General features: G+C 41.3%; 1 protein-coding gene across 1 annotated transcript in view; it reads right to left on the bottom strand.

Moving 5' to 3' along the window:
- LOC145877477 (3',5'-cyclic-AMP phosphodiesterase 4D-like) overlaps positions 1-9,919 on the bottom strand; it is a 74,687-nt gene extending 64,768 nt beyond the window's left edge. Inside the window, exon 1 of the mRNA XM_082973058.1 lies at positions 9,225-9,919. Within this exon, the coding sequence (XP_082829184.1) occupies positions 9,225-9,457 (233 nt within the window). The 5' untranslated portion in view covers positions 9,458-9,919. The remainder of the gene's footprint in view (positions 1-9,224) is intronic.
- Between the last annotated feature and the right edge of the window lie 11,783 nt (positions 9,920-21,702).

The following is a 21,702-nucleotide window of genomic DNA, read 5'->3' as shown; positions in this document are numbered from 1 at the left end:
ATTTGGGGAGTTTCTCCCATTCTTCTCTGCAGATCCTCTCAAGCTCTGTCAGGTTGGATGGAGAGCGTTGCTGCACAGCTATTTTCAAGTCTCTCCAGAGATGTTCTATTGGGTTGAAGTCCGGGCTCTGGCTGGGCCACTTAAGGACATTCAGAGACTTGTCCCAAAGCCACTCCTGCGTTGTCTTGGCTGTGTGCTTAGGGCCATTGTCCTGTTTAGCAAGTGAACCTTAGCCCCAGTCGGAGGTCCTGATCACTCTGAAGCAGGTTTTCATCAAGGATCTCTCTGTACTTTGCTCTGTTGATCTTTGCATCGATCCTGACTAGTCTCCCAGTCCCTGTCGCTTTCTGAAAAACATCCCCACAGCATGATGCTGCCACCACCATGCTTCACCGTAGGGATGGTACCAATTTTCCTCCAGAGGTGACGCTTGGCATTCAGGCCAAAGAGTTCAATCTTGGTTTCATCAGACCAGAGAATCTTGTTTCTCATGGTCTGAGAGTCTTTAGGTGACTTTAGGCAAACTCCAAGCAGGCTGTCATGTGCCTTTTACTGAGGAGTGACTTCCGTCTGGCCACTAACATAAAGGCCTGATTGGTGGAGTGCTGCAGAGAAGGTTGTCCTTCTGGAAGTATCTCCCATCTCCACAGAGGAACTCTAGTGCTTTGTCAGAGTGACCGTCAGGTTCTTGGTCACCTCCCTGACCAAGGCCATTCTCATAACATAATGTGGAGAAAGTAAGGAGTCTGAATATTTTCGAAGGCACTGTATAGTGAGGTAAAGATGGGGAAGGGGGAGTCAAAGGGCAATAGGCCGGATTCTAATCCATGCTGACTCTGACATATGTGTGCCGGGTTTAGCGGCTGTAACCGCTGGACAACACAGGCACTGAGGCCTCCAATAATGTATTGTGCCTGTTTCTTGCCATAAACATATAATAAAACAATTGATCTAAAAAATATGTATATTTTCCCTAACGAAGAATACATCTACCCACTAAAAATACAAATATGTCAATTTTATTATAATTCACCTAAGAATTCATACAAGACGCGCTGTAGCCTTTACGTAGCCTGCACGTAGCGGACCACAGCCTAACTGCAAAGCGGACCACAGCCAGCCTATCTGCAAACTGGACCACAGCCTATCTGCAAAGCGGACCACAGCCTATCTGCAAAGCGGACCACAGCCTAACTGCAAAGCGGACCACAGCCTATCTGCAAAGCGGACCACAGCCTATCTGCAAAGCGGACCACAGCCTATCTGCAAAGCGGACCACAGCCTATCTGCAAAGCGGACCACAGCCTAACTGCAAAGCGGACCACAGCCTATCTGCAAAGCGGACCACAGCCTATCTGCAAAGCGGACCACAGCCTAACTGCAAAGCGGACCACAGCCTATCTGCAAAGCAGACCACAGCCTAATGACAAAACGCACCACAATCAAATGACAAAAAGCAATGCAACCAAATGACAAAACGCACCGCAACCAAATGACAAAACACACCACAACCAAATGACAAAACGCACCACAACCAAATGACAAAAAGCAATGCAACCAAATGACAAAACGCACCGCAACCAAATGACAAAACACACTATGGACCTATCATACAGCACACTGCAGTGCCATCACAAAATGCCCCAGGACTTAAAAAAAATAAAATAAACGCACAACACTCAAATACATCATAAAAACATTCAAAACTTTAGTTGCAAAAAGATATGATGATTTTGAGGAAAATCACATTTTTATAACATTATGGAAGTTTACTATCTACTCCATAAGAAACCCTTAATGATGTCTTTCTGGTTTAAGATGTTATAATTGGTATTGTGAAATGTATATGATCAACAACTCATAACTTCATAGAGCAGTGTTTCCCAAACTCGGTCCTCAGGACCCCAAGGGGTGCACGTTTAGTTTTTCTCCCTAGCTCTACACAGCTGATTCAAATAATCAAAGCTTAATAATGAGTTGGTTATTTGAATCAGCTGTGTAGTGTTAGGGGGAAAAAACTAAACGTGCACCCCTTGGGGTCCTGAGGACCGAGTTTGGGAAACACTAAAACAGAGCACATGAAGTATAGAATGCGTACAGTAAAGACACATACAGTATAGTTGTGTCAGCATGTAACTCATCACAATAAACGGCTTACAGTACAGAACTGTACATACCCGATGCATGAGTGCCTTCGAGAGGAGGGGTTGCTATGGACAGCCTTCCTGGGGAAGCGAGAGTCTTTGTTCATCATTGTGGTGGCTATTTCACAGAGATGTAACAGCCTTCAGATGACAGGGGATGAACAGAATAGAATGCAACATCTCTGTGGACTAAGACTTCTCCAGCTTGTCTGAAATGACCATTCTTTCTGGGGTGAATGTCCTTTGTTTCTTGGTACTGTTCGGTCACAAACTAAGCATGGTACACCTTGTGAGAACAATCAGTCCACAAAAGCAGAACAAAGTTATATCTACTGCATCTAGTAGAGACACAAGTAGGATGCATTCAAGTTCAGCGCTGTCAATAACAGGTCTTCATGCAAACATTTGGGCTGGTGTGTGTTCATACAATTCCAAAGAAGATTTTATTTTATTTTATGATAAAGCAGTGGCCTCCATTGAAAAGCAGTGCAAAATCCAGAGATCAGAAAGTATGCCCAATTCAGCCGCTAAAGTTCTACAGCATCTGGTCCCTGCAGTGAGGATATGTCCATGTGTTTGAAAAAACTGATGAAGTTCACCCAACTCTGTGTAAACCCACCTAAAAAGGCAAAGAGTGATGCCTGTTAGGAGCCCACCCCAGAAAGCATATCAGTTTACTAACTAGGAGACGAGGGCCAAATCATATCAAATTAAATTGCGGCTCATATCAGCTGTCAGCAGAGACTTGGAGCTAATTCCTTGCTTGTTTTCTTTTCTGCTCACCAGCAAGGAGCCTTCCTCGAATTCCTAAATAGGAAACAGCGGACTTAATCTTCCCAATGGTCGGAGGACTGACGGGGGAAAAGAATCCTTCAAAAAGGGGCCAGACTTTTCTCTTTTTCCAAAAGCTGCCTTAAAATGTGATACAGCGCAGTTCTAGAGCTCAGGAGTTGCTTCTTTCTTTGTTCAAATGAAGGCTCGAACCACTTTATCCCCAGTGGGGAAAAAAGAGAGAGAGAAGGGGAAAAATCTGGTTTTATAATCCCATCAGATGCTCTCTGGAGTGTGCAGTCTCCTCAACCGTCCATATCGGACTCTCCTCTCTTCTCTCCTGAGACTGCTGGGACTTAACTCTGGCCTGGAGAAACAAACAACAACACTAACTCCCCAGAGGGAGAGAGAGAGAGAGAGAGAGAGAGAGAGAGAGAGAGAGAGAGAGAATAGAGAGAGAGAGAACAGAGAGAGAGAATAGAGAGAGAGAGGGTCATAAGATGAGAATTTGAAGCAGTCTGAATGGTACTGCGGGCTGGGTGGTACTGCTGAAGCCTTCGGGGACTCAGCCAGTGAAGGGGGGAGGGCAGGAAGAGTGGGCTCTTTTCTATATCCAGATGCTGGGTTCCAGTGCAGTCCCCAGATGGTTGTCCTACGAATAATAATGCCTCATCTGCTACCGTACAGCTCCGCTACAGGACTGACCGGCTTCCAGACCAGGCAGCAGCAACTCACCCCGGTCTGTAGCTCAATAAAACTGTGTGTTGTTAAAAATCCAATAGATAACGGGAGGGGGAGGTGTCATGGACATGGAGTACAGTCTGAGCGTTTAAATTAACACCTTCTCTAAAATGGGGTTGTTAGCTTCTAGCGTCTTTGGTTTGGCCAGTATGAACGGTGTTAGATGTGACCATAAGTTTATAAGTGTTCATCTCTCTCCTCTTCATATGCCCTCCAATATGCCCTTGTTTGTGAGTCCTGAAGTTATTCATATTAAAACAGGCTAATATTGTTTATGCTCATGCGTACTCTGCGGCACAGTAAAATCCTTTTCACATGAAACTAATATCCTGCAGTTGGTTTGCAGCCAAGGACGCTATATACAAATAGTATGGAGGCTATAAACATGCTGTATCGACAACTTGAGGCGTTAAGGTTCTATCTGCAAAAAGATGATTCTGAGATAATTGGCTTGAACGGTGTCAGAAATGTTGATCATTTATTCTTTTGAACTTATGAATTGGTTTATTTAGAGTACTATATTGGTAGAGAACATTGAATAGAAACAAGGATATGTCAATTACAACAACAACAAAAAATGATGCATGATGCCCAGAGTCAATAAGAACTAAAGTCATGGAAATACATCAAGCTAACAGTCCAAGCACAAGACAGAGGCAAAAATATGCATCTACAATACGTAACATAGCAGCCTCTGGTGGAAATTAGAGGCATTACATTGTTTCATTTTCTGTCCAATTTCTAAAACAAGTGACGCTTTAGATCCATAACATGATTCAAATATTGTCCCTTATGTTGTTCATAACCGCAACACGATGCAAAGAAAAGCGCTACAAAGCCTTGCACAACAGACCCAGAGCCTTGCTTTATTATAAACAGGCTAGTGGGCTAATGTTGTTTTCAAGACAAATGTCTGGTGACCAGAACCCAGAATGAAAACTATACCCAAAAACAAAGGGTGACCTGAGCACAATCAGTGTGAAAAGGAGGGGTGGGTGTTGTCCCTGTGTCATGTCTGTTGAGGGTCATTCAGGCGGTAAATCAACTGCAGGAGAGTACAATCACTTGGAGGCACTTGAGAGTGAACTTTACGTCCGATAACGTCGGATGGCACTTAACAAAACTCAAGACTAGACAAACAACAGCACTAAACATACAGTAGCATATGATTGAATTGTGTTGCTAATGAAACAAGCACCAATACTATGAAAAATAATGCATCACTCATCACCTGACTCCGTCAAATAAATTGTTGTAGGGACAAGTGTTAGGTGCAGTATTTCCATTCATTGTTCAGAAAATATTATTTGTCTTACGGACTTATACCAAAGATGGAGGATACCTGAAGATGTCTTACTCAGGTCGTTTACCATAATTTTTAAAAAGGTAACTTCCGGTAACTTCCGGTCTGCTTAAAAGGTTGGCTCTCCCATAGGTACCGCTGCGATAGCAGCTGGGTCTGGTCTGCTTAGTTTATTGACTGTATATGAATCAGAAAAAATGAGGGGAGTGGGATGTCTCGCTTCCTGTTCTGTCTCAGCTCACACAGGACTTTTATGAGGGGAAGTGCTTGTCAGTTCAGCCACTTTTCTAAGCCAATCAACATAACACACAATGACAACAAAACATTATATTACACTGAAAGGAACTACTGTGGTTTCCTCCAACATTTACCTCAAACTGAAACATTTATCGTCTTTGACGGGAAAATAACATCTCATTGCCTGATAAACTTAAGCTGCCTGTCTGTACATGTTTTCTCAACAGACTGCCAGTTTGTTTAATTCCTCCCCTTTCCCAGCCATCCTGCTATAACTCAACTCCAACAGTTTGTTTCATTGTCGCTGTTAGGGGCACTGTACATTTTTTAGGGGCTCAGGCCTTTTACATGGCCCGGTCCCTTTCAAAATGGCCCCTCTTTCTAATATTTATAGTAGTTTTAAACAGACCAATTTCCATGAAACGGATAGGTCTGACATAAACCATAAAGATTGAGTGCTTTTCTTTGGTTTATATCACACAGACTCACATACAGCACCATTAGGAGTAACGTTTAAATGCCAGAGCAAATGATCCCACCAATAAACGTTTATAGAGATGTATGATCCTGTAAACACTTTTTTGCTTTATTGGAAAAGTATTTTCAAATGCCTTGCACCAATGGCTTGTTTTTGAAGGTTGCTGAAACTAACTTGCCTACAATGATTCATAGGCACCTCTTAACAGTCCTATGTTTTCACTTCTTGTCTCTTCATTTAAGTGTGTGTGTGTGTGTGTGTGTGTGTGTGTGTGTGTGTGTGTGTGTGTGTGTGTGTGTGTGTGTGTGTGTGTGTGTGTGTGTGTGTGTGTGTGTGTGTGTGTGTGTGTGTGTGTGTGTGTGTGTGTGATGTTGATGAGTGCATCTGCTTTTCCCGAAAATTTTCCACAACTGGTCATTCCCCTAAAGTGCACTTTGCACAAGCAAAACATGTTATATACACCGAACCCCACCACAGACAGTGTCACAAACACACAAGAAAAAAACCCGGGTGTGTTTTGCTGTCTGAAAAAACTCTCCTCCCAGACAAAATATTTGTTTTGCTCCCAGGCAATTAAGGTCAAGTGCTCTTTCATCAGCCCTCCTGCTCCGTCTCCACAAACACAGTAAATATTTGATTTGCATCAATATCATGGGTTATGACTAGTGGTAGTGACTAGTGGGTCAAGGATCTGCCCCTTTTTTTCAATTTTCCCCTAAAATGGCATACCCAACTCTAACTGCCTGTAGCTCAGGACCTGAAGCAAGGATATGCATATTCTTGATACCATTTGAAAGGAAACACTTTGAAGTTTGTGGAAATGTTAAATTAATGTCAGCGAATATAACACATTAGATCTGGTAAAAGATAATACAAAGAAAAAAACTTGTTTTTTTGTATTTTTTTGTACCGTCATCTTTGAAATGCAAGAGAAAGTCTGTAATGTATTATTCCAGCCCAGGCACAATTTAGATTTTGGCCACTAGATGGCTGTATTGTATGTGCAACGTTTTAGACTGATCCAATGAAGCATTGCATTTCTGTTCAAAATGTTGAATCAAGACTGCCCAAATGTGCCTAATTGGTTTATTAATACATTTTCAAGTGCACTCCCCTCAAACAACAGCATGGTATTCTTTCACTGTAATATCTACTGTAAATTGGTCAGTGCAGTTACATTAACAAGAATTTAAGCGTTCTGCCAATATCAGATATGTCTATGTCCTTGGAAATGTTCTTGTTACTTAGAACCTCATGCTAACCACATTAGCCTACGTTAACTCAACCGTCCCGCGGGGGACCCACCGATCCTGTAGAGGTTTTAAACTAATATTACCTGTGTAGCTCAGTTGGTTGAGCAAGGTGCTTGCAATGCCAGGGTTGTGGATTCGATTCTCACGGGGGGGCCAGTACAATATTTTTTTTATGAAACATGTATGTGCTCACTACTGTAAGTCGGTCTGGATAAATGTAAATGTAAACTGATACTACCATTCAATAATCCTACCATTCAACTAATACTACCATTCAACTACCAGAGTAGAAAAGGTAATGAACACACAACAAAAAGCCATCTAGCCAAGAAACACCTATGTATCTGACTATCCATAGGAATATGCGGATACTAGACTCAACATCAAATAGAGTCTAAAACTTAGACCTAACCAGGTATTACAAGTTTGTTATCAGGGACCCAATGTTCAGACTGTATACTGTCATTTCAAATAAAACTCTGCAGTCTGACAATTATAACAAATCTTCAGTAAATTTGTATTGTATGTTGTAGACTTAATGCACATTTACGTAAATATATTTTTCTCCTCAGCAGAGCACCTATTGAGTAAGCATTTGGCAGACCAACTAAATACCAACCAAATTCCCATTACTTGGGAGTAGGACTTAATGCTCTGAGAATATCATGAACACCTCATCTAATTATTCTTGTTAGTCCACAAGAAAAACAAAGACCTATGCAGAATAAAAAAGGAATGAGATGCAATGTTTAAGTTAGTTTTAACAGTGGTCAAGTAGGCTACTGTGGCTATTTGATCATAATGTAGGCCTACCAGAGTAACATACCATTGAAAACAATGGAGAAAATGCATCCCATAACATATTAAGATGGAAATAGCTTTTCTATCATTCAGCCTACATTAGCAGCTGATGTGTGGTGTTCAATGTAGCCCTACATGCAGGTCTTGACATGAACCTGTTTATCCACTTGTCCTTCAGACAAGGAGGTGACAGAAAATGTTGTTGTGTTGTTTGATGCAAGAAACCACTTTACAAAATAAAATGCGTAATTATTCCCACACCATTATTACAGAGAATTAGACAAATTATGCTTCCCTCTGCCTATTGTCTACTTAGCTTATTCAAGCCTGTCGCAAAATACAACACTGCCCCCTTTAAAACCAAAAAAAACAGCTCTTTACCTGACTCTCTTTTCAAAGATGTCTAGAAATGCACACATTTTGTGCTTTTGTGCAATCACTCCCCCACTGCTGACTACAAATGATCTATAACTGGGCTAATAACTCAATAACTAGCAAACGATATGAACAAATGTACAAATGCGCACGAGTCACTAAATGTAGCTCTTGCTTTGATCTTAAAACAAGCGCATCTACTCATGACCGCTCATGCTGTAAACACAGTCCAGTACAAAGTGAATGGCTTGATCCATATATGGCAATGGTCTATTTGTATATAGGCCTACTAAAGCTCTGGTTATGGCACACAGGTCTGTGAAGAGTACGGGCCTGAGTCGTATCCTACTCTGATGTGTTCTGCCTACACCAAAATCTCTTGGCATCGTTAGTTTTGCATACTAAGTCTTGCATAGTTCGTTCTGTTTTGGTATATAGCATTGAAAGTGGCTAATAGTGCGTTGATTCGATCACAATTCCCACAGTAAAGGGAAATGTTGATAGTGTTAACTAACGGGGAAAACTCAAGAAAGTTGAGTGAAATTCGTATTTTCTGCCCACGCTGATATTTCTTCTGCGTGGCAGTCCCGGGAAGCTCCACATGCAGCTTAGAGGGAACATTGATGAGATGTATATACTTTTAAAAGGGAACAAAGCTTTTATACACCTCCTCTGTAATATTTCATATTAATCTGTTATTACAACAACTCTAGTGTATGGAGAGAAGGACCTTGTAAAACCATTTCTTAAGAGCTCCTTTAAGAATCCATTTGTTTTTCTTCAAATTAACTGTTGCTACGTGGAAAACAACACAACAGAGAAAGAAGGCTTCATATGAGTTAGACCACCTGAGGCCAGCCGATAGAAGAGATTCTGCTCTTCTACAACAAAGGCATCTATTCAAGCACAGCACAAGCCAGTACTTTCAAAAGTTATTGTTAGCCACCGTATATAAAACCCTCACTGCTGACTTAACTTCAAATCACCTTTAAAAAGGCCCCGAAAACCTTTTTTCTACCAGCTTTGAAAGTTTGCCCTCTAAACACAACAGGGCAAGTCCTGCAGCCCTAAGGGACCACGAGACTGGAAAAGACCGGCATAGAACACAGTAAGGTCTCTACCTGGGAGTGTAGGCCAAAGTGTAGCGCCTCTGTAGACTGATGCTTCGGTTCATCAGCAGCTTCCTGCAGAGCATCGGGGAGTTTCGGGGTGAACCACGGGGGGAGTCGCGTGGGCAGATTTTAGGGGATATGCCTGGCGACCTGGGCTTGAGTTGGATGACCGGAAGCCTGCTGACCAGCTGCTCCTCAGATAGCTCTTCGGACCGCTCCCCCTCAGAGCATGCTTCGCTCATGTCGTCAGTCACTTGGTCCTGGTTCCCGCTGTCCCTTTGTCCTGGCTTGGCTACGCTCTCCTGGTGACTCTGATCAACCTTGAAGCTTGACCGGTCCTATCCTCCTCTCACAAAACTGACTGGTCAGGTCAGCATGGAGGTCAGTATACCTGGACTTATCACTCCATTAGTCAGGGATTCAACTAATACTGACTCTAGTGGGTGCTCTCGAAAGTGCTCTGAGAGAACGTGAAAAAGCTAGACAGCTCTCTATCTGACCATGTCCGTTATTTGAAAACAGCCCTGTCTTTCTCCAAAGGTCATAGTCGTGGTTAATGGACTAAAATATTATTACAGTGCAATCCCTTCCCCTGCCTGCCCAGGCTTTTGTTTACATAACTGCTAGGCCTTCCCTCCCTTCAGTCTAAATATGGACGCCTGATTTAAAGTGAGCAAGAGGCATGACAGATCTGCCCCCTCCCCCTCCTCTCCCCAGAGCCCAGTGCTGGTCCACTTCAAACTATGCTCTGTAATAACTTCCTCTCTCAAGTCCTCAGAGTATAAACATTAAACCTACTCAACTTAACATTACTCCGGTCTAAGTCCCAGTGCTATTGTTTGTGACGTCCAAAAAATGTGCTTCAAGAAGTCCGTTTGCCTTTCACATGCTCACAAGCCTACCAGGAAAAGTCACATGAAGGACCCCGACTATAAAAAACCAGGGTAGATAAAGTTATAAAGAGCATGGACTCTGTCACGATGGTTCTCTATCTGTGGCTGGGGGGCTCACTTCCTTGGGCGGCTTTGTTTATCAGGAGAATAAAAGAAAAGGTTTTCCTGCAATCTTACGACTTGCAGCTGAGCACCGGGCTCCCCAGAATAACCTAGGAGTCGGAACATTTGACGCAGGAGAAACCTATGACAGCCAGCCTGGTAGAGGCTAAGACAGTGTTGCCTTTTAAAACGGACTCTTTTGGTTCTCTCCCAACTGTCAAATAGAGTGTCCTTATTAAAGAACACCAATCATTAACAATGGGATGGTGGTGAGAAGAACCCCTTTGGGACTAACACTCTCACAACTTTCAAACAACCACCTCAGGGTAAATGTCTGAACAAACCTCTTGTTCCAAAGTAAGAGTAACATTTCAAAGCATCCTGTGACAGATCACTAAGGTTTGTTTTAATAAAAGATTAAATACAGCTCAATTTAAATGCTTTTGTTGCATAAAAATGCCTTGTTTTTCAGCTGAAGTTTATTTTGCTTTCTATATTTTTAGAAAGAAAGCAGTGTATCATAAATGCCTCCCCGTGAGAACAAGAATGAGGGCGATGACTGGAGATATTAGCAGTTAGGTCAACATAAAGGCTATAAAATAGCCACAACACATCTATTCAAGAGTACAATACTCTTTAAACACAATTCTAAAGGTTTGACATTCACAGGATTGATAACATTATGTTTGGAGTCCAATGAACTGTATCAAACTGTATACTGTAATAGTTTGAGAGTGATCGGCTACCAACCCAGTCACATATGGTCACAATGAGAAGCGTTTAAAGACCATGAGCCACTGTTGTCAATGCTACCTCATATTGCAATACGACCTGGCGCCCCCTATCGGCTTGTTATATCATCTTCCATTACCCAGCCCTTCATACTACGAATTTTACATTGTGTTCCAAAATAATCCAACTAGAATTGATTCAAACCACAGCAGACAGGAATAGACAATTCATGTCTGCGGCAAAACAAAAAAGTTAAATTCATGTTGGTGGAAAAACAAAGACAGCTCTTCCTACCCTTCTCACATGCTTGGCTGATAACAAGGAGATATAACTGACCGTGAAACAGGAATGTCTTCATTCCTCTTCTCTTCAAAAAAACAACAACAACCACAGAGCACAGAGGGGGAAGATGGTGGCACAATTTTACTTCTGGTCCAATCAGAAGGCTCCTGAACCAGGAAGTAACCCCCCCCCCCCCCCCCCCCCCCCCCACACACACAGAGAGACACACACAGTATTTCACGTGCTCCCAAGGGAGATAGATGCCCAAGTAGTCATTAGTGAATCTTGTGATCTTTGATTAATCAGTGAAAACTATCATATGGGTTTTGTCTGCTGTTGTATTATTGAGATACAATTTACATGACTGTAGTTTTAGTTGAGCTGTTATAGGTCATTATCGGGGGAAATGAGTTTCCATTTAGGGAGGAAGACATGACAAGCATGAAGTTGACAGTCAAGCTTACCAAACCTTCAACAGAGCCACACACTGCTTTTAGTTATTCAATAGGGCTCCTACTGTATATGTTCATATTGCATCCAATCAGATATGCTAGTGGGAATGTGCAGGACTTGTATTGGGACCCTTTTACTATTTCAAAGTATCAAAGTATTTTAGATGTATTTTTAGGTTGAGGCAAGCATTACAGGAAAGAGATAGATAGCACTACCCCAACTGCGAGGCTCTAAATCCAGCCCCCTTTCATCATCTAACTTTCCCACTCGCCCTACACCACACCACATGGAGGAGAGGAATGGAAGGGATCAGCTATCCAAACAAACCACAAGACTAACAAGGACATAGGGGTAAAAAGATACATTGGTTTGGAATTGAGCCCAAGAGCAAAAAAACATGTGACTAACTGGATAGCAGCTAGTGATGGTTTCCAGGCTCCTAGTGACCTGGAGGCAGAGTGAGGAGATGGGCTGCTCTGGCTCTGCGCTCTTCCTGACGTCCTGGGTGGAGTTTTGGCGGGACAGAAGGGGGAGTTGCAGCCTCCCAGAGAAGAGCCTTTTGACCGTACAGGTGAGGTCAGGCTTTTCGATGGGATCCATGGAGGTCTCCTCTGAATATGAATTTTCTTTATGCAGGTCAAACATTTTGCCACTGATGGGAGTGAAAAACACGTTAGAATACTAGCAGTGTCCACCTAAGGCCTGAGAGGTTTTCTTTTTCGTTTTTATTTAACTCCTTATTTTACCAGGTAAGTTGACTGAGAACACATTCTCATTTACAGCAATGACCAGGGGAATAGTTACATGGGAGAGGACCCGTCAAATAGAGAATTCTTCGGTTGTGACTTTGTGGACAAAACTTGAATCTGACCGTGTATTAAAGTTTGGTTGTTTGGTGTTTGTCCATAAGTCAAGAGAAATATGCCTACATCTCAATGCCAACATGTAAAAGACATTGCCTCAAGGTCAAATATAACCATCTCAGAAATTACAATGGTGCATAGGATATTTCCTGGTACATCCCCTATGTGTGATAAATGCCAGGCTGAGCAGGGTACACTACTCCACTGCTTTGCCCTATGCTCTAACTTGTATGGTTATTGGTGTGGATTTTTTAGCATCCTCTCTGAAGTTCTGGAGACTTCAATAGACCCAGACCCGCTTCTGATAATCCTGGGAGTGTCTGATTCCCTAAACGGATTAACCAACCTCCAAAAACAACTAATCTCTTACAGTCTCTGTCACGACTTCCGGCGAAGTTGGTGCCTCTCCTTGTTCGGGCGGCGTTCGGCGGTCATCGTCACCGGCTTTCTAGTTGCCACCGATCCATGTTTCTTTGTCCATTTGTTACGTCTTGATTGTTCACACCTGGTTCTCATTTCGTTATGATTACTTCCCTATTTAAACCCTCTGATATTCATGATGTTTCGTGCGTTATTGTTTTACTGTTGGTCGTGTTCGTTCTATGTATAGTTATTGTTTTATCCCTGCGTAGATTTTGTATGATGAACTTTTTCTAGAGTAAAGACGTATGTTTTACTCAGTTCGGTGTCCTGCGATTGACTCTATTTTCTCATCTCCTATACACGGACACTGACAGTCTCATTTCGGCAAAAAAATGAATCTTGTTGTTTTGGAAAAGGAGGGAAGCGCCCTCTACCAAATTATGGCTCAGCGAATTGGCAAACACTGTACACTTAGAAAGAATTAGATATTTTCTGAACAATAAATTATCAACATTTGATCAAATCTGGCAGCCTTTCCTCTCTTACTTGGACCAGTCGGTGCTGTGAATTTGTACATTTTAACGCACTCTCAATTGTAATATTTGAATCTACCTCGGGGCAGCATTTGCTTGCCCCGCCACCCGAGCAGTCGAGAGGGGAATAAGGGGGGGGTGACATCTACCCTCTTTCTTTCTACCTGTCCTTGTTCTGTATGTCTTGTTCTGTAATATTTGTTTTGTACCCAGAACTCTGGATCTTGTTGTTTCTGTATGCAATTCTTATCTATGTTTAGATAAGAATTGCATACTTCTCTTTTATACCTATACACCATTCTTGTGTGTGTTCAATAAAAAATATTTGAACGAGAAATTACAATGGAACCTATTAATAAAAGTTTTCCATGTTCATATTTTTACATTTTTACCCCCAATTTCATGGTATCCAATTGGTAGTTAGTCTTGTCTCATCACTGCAACTCCTGTAAGCTGCACTGCCCACTTAACCCGGAAGCCAGCCACACCAATGTGTCGGAGGAAACACCATACACCTGGTGACCATGTCAATGTGCATGCGCCTGGCCCACCACAGAAGTCGTTAGAGCGCGATGGGACAAGGACATCCCGGACAACTCTGGGCCAATTGTGCACCGCCCCATGAATCACCCGGTTGTGACTGGCTGCGACAGAACCTGGACTCGAACCAGGATCTCTAGTGACACTGCTAGCAACTGCGATGCAGTGCCTTAGACCACTGCACCACTCGGGAGGCCCTTCCATTTTCAAACGGTGCCAGTGCCACAACATAAATAAAACCAAATCTGAATATGTGTAGGAGGGTGAGAGAGAATGGGTGTGTGGATGCATGGGGTATATGTTGGGCAGGAATTAATAAGAATGGATGAGTAAGTTGAAGGATGGATGGATAGATGGGTGTAAGTGTGTCTGAAAGGTAGGGAGGGTGGGAAATGATGGGAGGTTGGAACCAGCTTGGCTTGTTTGAGTAAGAATGTGCAAGGATGGGAAATAATGGGCAAGGATGGGAGGTTGGGACTGAAATAATGACAACAGGAAAAATAAAAAAGAATAACTCATGATCTACAGCAATCCATTAAGTGGACCACCAAAAATATTAAATACTTAGGATTTGTATCAACTCACCACCCAGGGCTTTTACTTGTAACATACAGTATAGTTAAATGCACTAAAGAGGAACAATGGGTACATGTTGAAGATACGCATGCTCATCCCCAGAATCTTTTCACGTGTCTGTTTTCTAAGGATAAAGCTCAGAACATTAACAACTTGATAGTTAAGAACACTATAACAACATGGAAGAAAATGTCATTTATTCTACAAGAACCAATATCACTCCCTAAAAACATAACACTATGGAACAATCCTTGGACAGCTTTTCAGAATTCACTGATAAATTGGTCTACATTGAAAACTAAAGGCATATAAACTGTATATTACTTGGTAATAGGAAATGCATTTATTTCCTTGACCGAATTAAAAAGCAATTTTAGACTGACCCATGTAGATATTTTCAAATACATTTCAATCAAATCTTTTGGACATCAGAGTAATCTTGAGGGAATCCTATTTGAGTCAGAAAAGGATGCTCATTTGATAGATAAGATACATTGCCTTCAGAAGTATTCATACCCCTTGACTTATTCCACATTTTGTTGAATTAGAGCCTGAATTCAAAATTGATTAAATATATTTTATTTCTTACCTATCTACAAACAATACCCCATAATGACAAAGTGAAAACATGTTTTTAGAAATGTTTGCCAACTTATTGAGAATGAAATACAGAAATATACAATTTACATACAGTGCCGTGACAAATTATTTGCCCCCTTTCTGGTCCCCCATTTTTGCATATTTTTGATACTGAATGTTATCAGATCTTCAACCAAAACCTAATATTAGATAAAGGCAACGTGAGTTTACAAAAAACAAAATATACTTATTTTATTTATTTAATAACAAAAGTATGCAACACCCAGTTCTCCTGTGTGAAAAAGTAATTTACCCCTTACACTCAATAACTGGTTGTGCCACCTTTAGCTGCAATGACTGCAACCAAATGCTTCCTGTAGTTGTTGATCAGTCTCTCACATCGACTCTTGCATGCAAAACTGCTTTAACTCAGCAACATTTGTGTGTTTTCAAGCATGAACTGCAAGTCCTGCCACAACATCTCAATTGAGATTAAGACTGGACTTTGACTAGGTCATTCCAAAACTTCAAATGTGTTGCTTTTTAACCATTTTCATGTAGACTTGATTGTGAGTTTTGGACAATTGTCTTGCTGCATGACCCAGTTGAGCTTCAGCTCACAGATGGATGGCATCACCAAACCATCACAGTTCTACCATCATGCTTGACCGTTGGTATGAGGTTCTACTGTGGAATGCGGTGTTTGGTTTTTGCCAGACATGATTTACAAAAACATAATTCCATTTTGACATTATGGGATATTGTATGTAGGCCAGTGACAAAACATCTCAATTTAATAAATTGTTAAATGCAGGCTGTAACATAACAAAATGTGGAAAAAGTCAAGGGGTGTGAATACTTTCTGAAGGCGCTTTATACAAAACCTTGCAGAGACCCTATCTAACTGACAGTCTATTAGAAACAAATATAAACTATTGGAAACAAAGCTTGAAAACAACTAATATTGGCACAAGATGGAGGTAATGTTGGAACATAACTAACGAACTAACGAAAATGTACACTTAATCCAGCATAAACTAACGTATAGAATTTATTACACAAGAGACAAAATTCACAAATTCTACAGCACAACTGTCACGGTAGTCGTAGGATTGAGACCAAAACGCAGCGGGTATATGTACACTCATCTTCTTTTATTTGGACAAAGAAGGGAAACCAAAACAAACACGTATACAAAAACACAACGACGATAGACAGTCCTGTAAGGCATAACGCTAAACACGGAAATAACCTCCCACAAAGTGACAGGTGAAAACAGGCTCCCTAAGTATGACTCTCAATCAGCAACAACGATGTACAGCTGTTCCTGATTGAGAGTCATACCAGGCCAACACAGAAATACAAAACTAGAACAGCCCCTTAGAAATACAAACACAAGAACATACCCAACACCCCGGAACACATAAATCAAATACCCCTCTACAATACACACACACCCCGAACCACCTAAATCAACTACCCCCTCTACATCGACACTTACACCAATAAACCCCAGAAACACTCTACACAAAATATCCCTTTATCTAAACACATACACAAAACCATGAAAACAAATACCCTCTGCCACATCCTGACCAAACTACAATAACAAATAGACCCCTTTACTGGTCAGGACGTGACAACAACGGCAGAGTCTTAAATGTAAAACTAAATGACTCAATAATCCATGCCTTGTGGGAGTGCAATGTGAATGTACATTTAATCCGTCTGTCTGCATATTTCAAGACATGGCGCATGAGGGTTCAGTGAGATACCAGATGGGTTGGACGATACATTTCTCGTCAATCATCTTGGAAAAACGTATACTTAAACTGGAAATCAACCAATCCTCCATCTTTAACACAATGGAAAGGTCAAATTTAGAAATGTAAAAACAGATATCTCTAGCTTCAACTGACAGATTTTGCTGGGGATTTTTTTGCTATAATTGCTGTAATTTAGATTGATGCATCGGTGCGTCAATCAACTCTAGGAGGATAAATTATTATCTAAATGTTGAAAGTGCGTGGGTGACAAAGAGAAACAAAATGGTGCAGTTTGAGGCCATTGTAGCCTTAGCTCGCGGTCGGAGTTCCAAATCATCCCAAAGGTGATCGATGGGGTTGAGGTCAGGGCTCAGTGCAGGCCAGTCAAGCTCTTCCACACCGATCTCGACAATCCATTTCTGAATGGACCTCGCTTTGTGCACGGGGGCATTGTCATGCTGAAACCAGAAAGGGCTTACCCAGACTGTTGCCACAAAGTTGGAAGCACAGAATCATCTAGAATGTCATTGCATGCTGTAGCATTAAGACTTCCTTTCACTGGAACTAAGGAGCCTGAAACATGAAAAACAGTCCCAGACCATTATTCCTCCTCCACCAAACTTTACAGTTGGCACTATGTGTTTGGGCAGGTAGCGTTCTCCTAGCATCCGCCAAACCCAGATTTGTCCGTCGGACTGCCAGATGGTGAAGCGTGATTCATCACTCCAGAGAACGCTTTTCCACTGCTCCAGAGTCCAATGGCGGCAAGCTATACACCACTACAGTCGACGCTTGGCATTGCACATGGTGATATTAGGCTTGTGTGCGGCTGCTCAGCCATGGAAACCCATTTCATGAAGCTCCAGACGAACAATTATTGTGCTGACGTTGCTTCCAGAGACAGTTTCGAACTCGGTAGTGAGTGTTGCAACTGAGGACAGACAATTTTTACACACTATGCGCTTCAGCACCCGGCAGTCCCGTTCTATGAATTTGTGTGACTTACCACTTCGCAGCTGAGCCATTGCTGCTCCTAGATGTTTCCACTTCGCAACAACAGCACTTACAGTTGACCAGGGCAGCTCTAGCAGGGCAAAACATTTACGAACTGACTTGTTGGAAAGGTGGCATCCTATGATGGTGCCACGTTGAAAGTCACTGAGCTCTTCAGTACAGGCCATTCTACTGCCAATGTTTGTCTATGGATATTGCATGGCTGTGTGCTTGATTTTATACACCTGTCAGCGACGGGTGTGGTTGAAATAGCCAAATCCACTAATTTGTATATATAGTGTGTATTTATTGTATATTATTTGGGGCTCAGAAAACTTGGTCAGCCAAACAAATTCACCCACAGGGGCCGCCAGTTGGGGAACATTGTTTTTGATCATGTCATAGATAGATCTTTCATAATACCCTTAAGACATTTGGCTGAACTGGCCTTTTGCACTCCACAACCCTTCTGTATGCAGAGCTAAATGTCTATGTCAAGCTTTGATGTTGCCGATTGGGTCCTAATCGGATTTGTACTACGATACAAAATGAAGAGATGACTGTTCAGCTGCAGAGCTAGAGATGAGAATAGAGATGCTGGTTTGAAATAGAGATACTAGTCTATACTTCATTACATTCCATTATTCATGCATGTGTATCGCCACAATCTGGTTTGGCAGGCCAGAGTTCGCTAGAGTTCATATGTCGCGTAATGTTATCTACGGATGAGGAGATAACCTATGTTGACTCTAACTGAATTTGAGTTTGAAAGGCTTCCAATACGTAATAAAAAACGTTCTGTTAAAAAAAATAGACAATCGCCATCACCGAATTACAAAAATCACCAGGTCTGCAAACGGAGGTAGGCTTATGCCTAGCCCATTTCAGTAGGTAGCTTAGGTGCAGTAGCATTGCGCGCTAGTCTTCTAGGCTCTCAGAATGGGGAAAAGAATACCATCTTGAGGATACAAAACATGCAATTTTCTTCATGCAGGTAAAACATTTCCAATACACGGTGTACACACAATGTAACACAAACGATAACTTCTTGATACGTTTTTGTGCACAACTTGTGCTATGGAAATACAAAATGTTTTTGGAATCATTTTGAATCACCTGTTAGCCTAATTGCGTGTCTTCTCCATATCTCTTACAACATCAGCACTTTACCACAAACAAAATAAATTGGCCCAAAATTAGGCAGGCCTTCTGCTGTAGTCTCTCCTCGAAAAGGGTCTCAGAATGCCTGACTGAATAAAGTAGTTGTAGAGACAACAGGAGAACTAAATGCTGTGGAGTCCAAATCAACATCAAACGTATGTCGTAGGCATATCTATACAATAATGTTGTTCAATCTTGTTGGGTTGCATGTGAAACTTTTCTTATTTATTTATAGGCCTACTGATCTCATTAATAAATACGCATATGGACTTTGTATGTTACACTGTTACAATGCAATTATAAACACACATTCTGTTTGGGGTTTAACATAATCATTGATTATGCAGCTAGAGTATTAGATTGCTACATTGACATACTGTTTTATAAGATATCATATGGTAAGCCATGAATTTAACTTCAATGAAAAGCATAAGAAACCTACAGGCATATTATAAATTATACATTCAAGCCATACCAGTAAAGTAAGCTGTTGAAATTAAAACGATAATGAAGATTTTATCTATCTTTTAAGATGCTTGAAAAAGCTATTCCTTATCTATGAATAAAATATTTTATTTTTTAAATAACACAAATGCAGTGACTAATGTCCTCTCCTAGACATATATTATTACCTTATTACAACAATGATACGTGTAACTGACTGTGAATCACATGTTTATTTGGCGTACCCCAGACGACATTGCGCGTACCTTGGGAATACCTAACATAGAGGACTCGGAACTTAGGAGGCAAGAAGTAGAAGTTGATAACCTCTGCCGCGGGCCAAACACACCAGTCCACCTTGAAGGAAAAGGAGCACAAACAAACCTTGAGAACTAGAGGGGTATCAATACAGAAATATAGAGTACAATGGGCCTATGCTTCTGATCCAAACCGTTCTTATCAAGTAAACTAATACATTAAAAAGCAAGATACAATAAATTCCTTCCGAACAAAGGACAATAAAATCAAGCAGGTAAGAGGATAGAGAATACAAAGGCCAAATTGTAGGGTCTAATTAGGGCTAGGATATGAAAAACACAGTCATACTATTCCACTAACCTTGTAGAACTCCCAGAACTTGTCTTTGAATTCCTCCAACCCCTCAGACAGACTATGGCCCTCCATCTTGCCCATACTTGTGGGAAGATTAAAAAAAAACTGTTACTGTGGTATCTCCCATCTATGGAAGTCCCTCCAACCCCACTTTAGTGAGTTTTGTTGTGAGCTTTTCCATAAGAGCAAGCAAACAGTCCAAGTTGACATTGATTTAACTTAGTATACTGTTAACGCTGACTTGAAAAAAACAAAAAAACACTCCCCTATGAAATACTATGCTTCCATGGTCAGTGATGCAATCAGCTGATCGGTAAGGACTTTCTTGCTGACAGCAGGTAGAGCATTGCCGACAAAAATAACTTGTCCAGCCACTGGTACAAGTAGCGCATGAAAGGCCCCATTGAACATCTAACTGCAAAACATGCAAATTGCAGAGGGCAGTGTGACACAGCAACATGAAACACATGTCCTTGCAAATAGTGACACCTATATACTACTGTATTGTATCTTGGAAAACACAAGGAAAATGTGCAATTATCCTGTCAATATAAAGGATACAATTCGAGAGGGGTGTGTTTTCGAATATTATGGTTGAACTTTTTTTAATGCTATACATTTTATTTTGGTTATGATTAGGAATATATCTTGCCCTCGCACATTCATGTTCATTGTCTTTCAAAAGTTATTTCATACAACACGGATTGCTGTCCTTGGTCCTGGACCTTACCTGTACGAGCCCAATCACGTGCCTTTTCAGGGACCCTCCATTTTTTTCTGGTTTGCTGAATGATATTGCCTGCGACAAGCATGCCCCCACAGCTCACAGTATTGGTTACGATAAGAAACCTGCTGTTGAAAAACGTCTTCCTGTAATCTTGACGAGAAATTCTCTGCTAAACTGAGGAATCATGATTATTATTCCAAACGACGGTTATCCAATAAGTGGTCCACTAGGATAAATGTTTGATGTTATTGATGTACAGTACCAGTCAAAAGTTTGGACAGACCTACTCATTTTACCTTTATTTAACTAGGCAAGTCAGTTAAGAACAATTTCTTATTTACAATGACGGCCTAGGAACAGTGGGTTAACTGCCTCGTTCAGTGGCAGAACAACAGAGTTTTACCTTGTCAGCTTGGGGATTTGATCTTGCAACCTTTCGGGTTACTAGTCCAACGCTCTAACCACTAGGCTACCTGCCGCCCCACATCCAAGTGTTTTTCTTTATTTTACTATTTTCTACATTGTAGAAAGCTAGTGAAGACATCAACACTATGAAATAACACATATGGGATCATGTAGCAACCAAAAATGGTTAAACAAATCAAAATATATTTGAGATTCTTTAAAGTAGCCACCCTTTGCCTTGATGATAGCTTTGCACACTCTTGGCATTCTCTTTGGCTTCAAAGCAGCTTCCCCTAACTCGTCTATGGTTTATACATAGCATTGGTGTCAAATGCATAACATCGAGGAGTTTGAGGACATCATACTCCCCAATGCTGCACAAAAAAACAATCCAGTTGAAGCACAAGATCCCTCTCATAATTTATGTGGAATTCTGATTCATCAAAGAAGTAGTATGATAGAA

The sequence above is a fragment of the Salmo salar genome, chromosome 03 (assembly GCF_965601325.2).
Source record: "Salmo salar chromosome 03, fSalSal1, whole genome shotgun sequence".
Taxonomy (NCBI): domain Eukaryota; kingdom Metazoa; phylum Chordata; class Actinopteri; order Salmoniformes; family Salmonidae; genus Salmo; species Salmo salar.
Note: the sequence above shows the minus strand (reverse complement) of the source record. Positions and strands in the feature narration are given on the sequence as shown.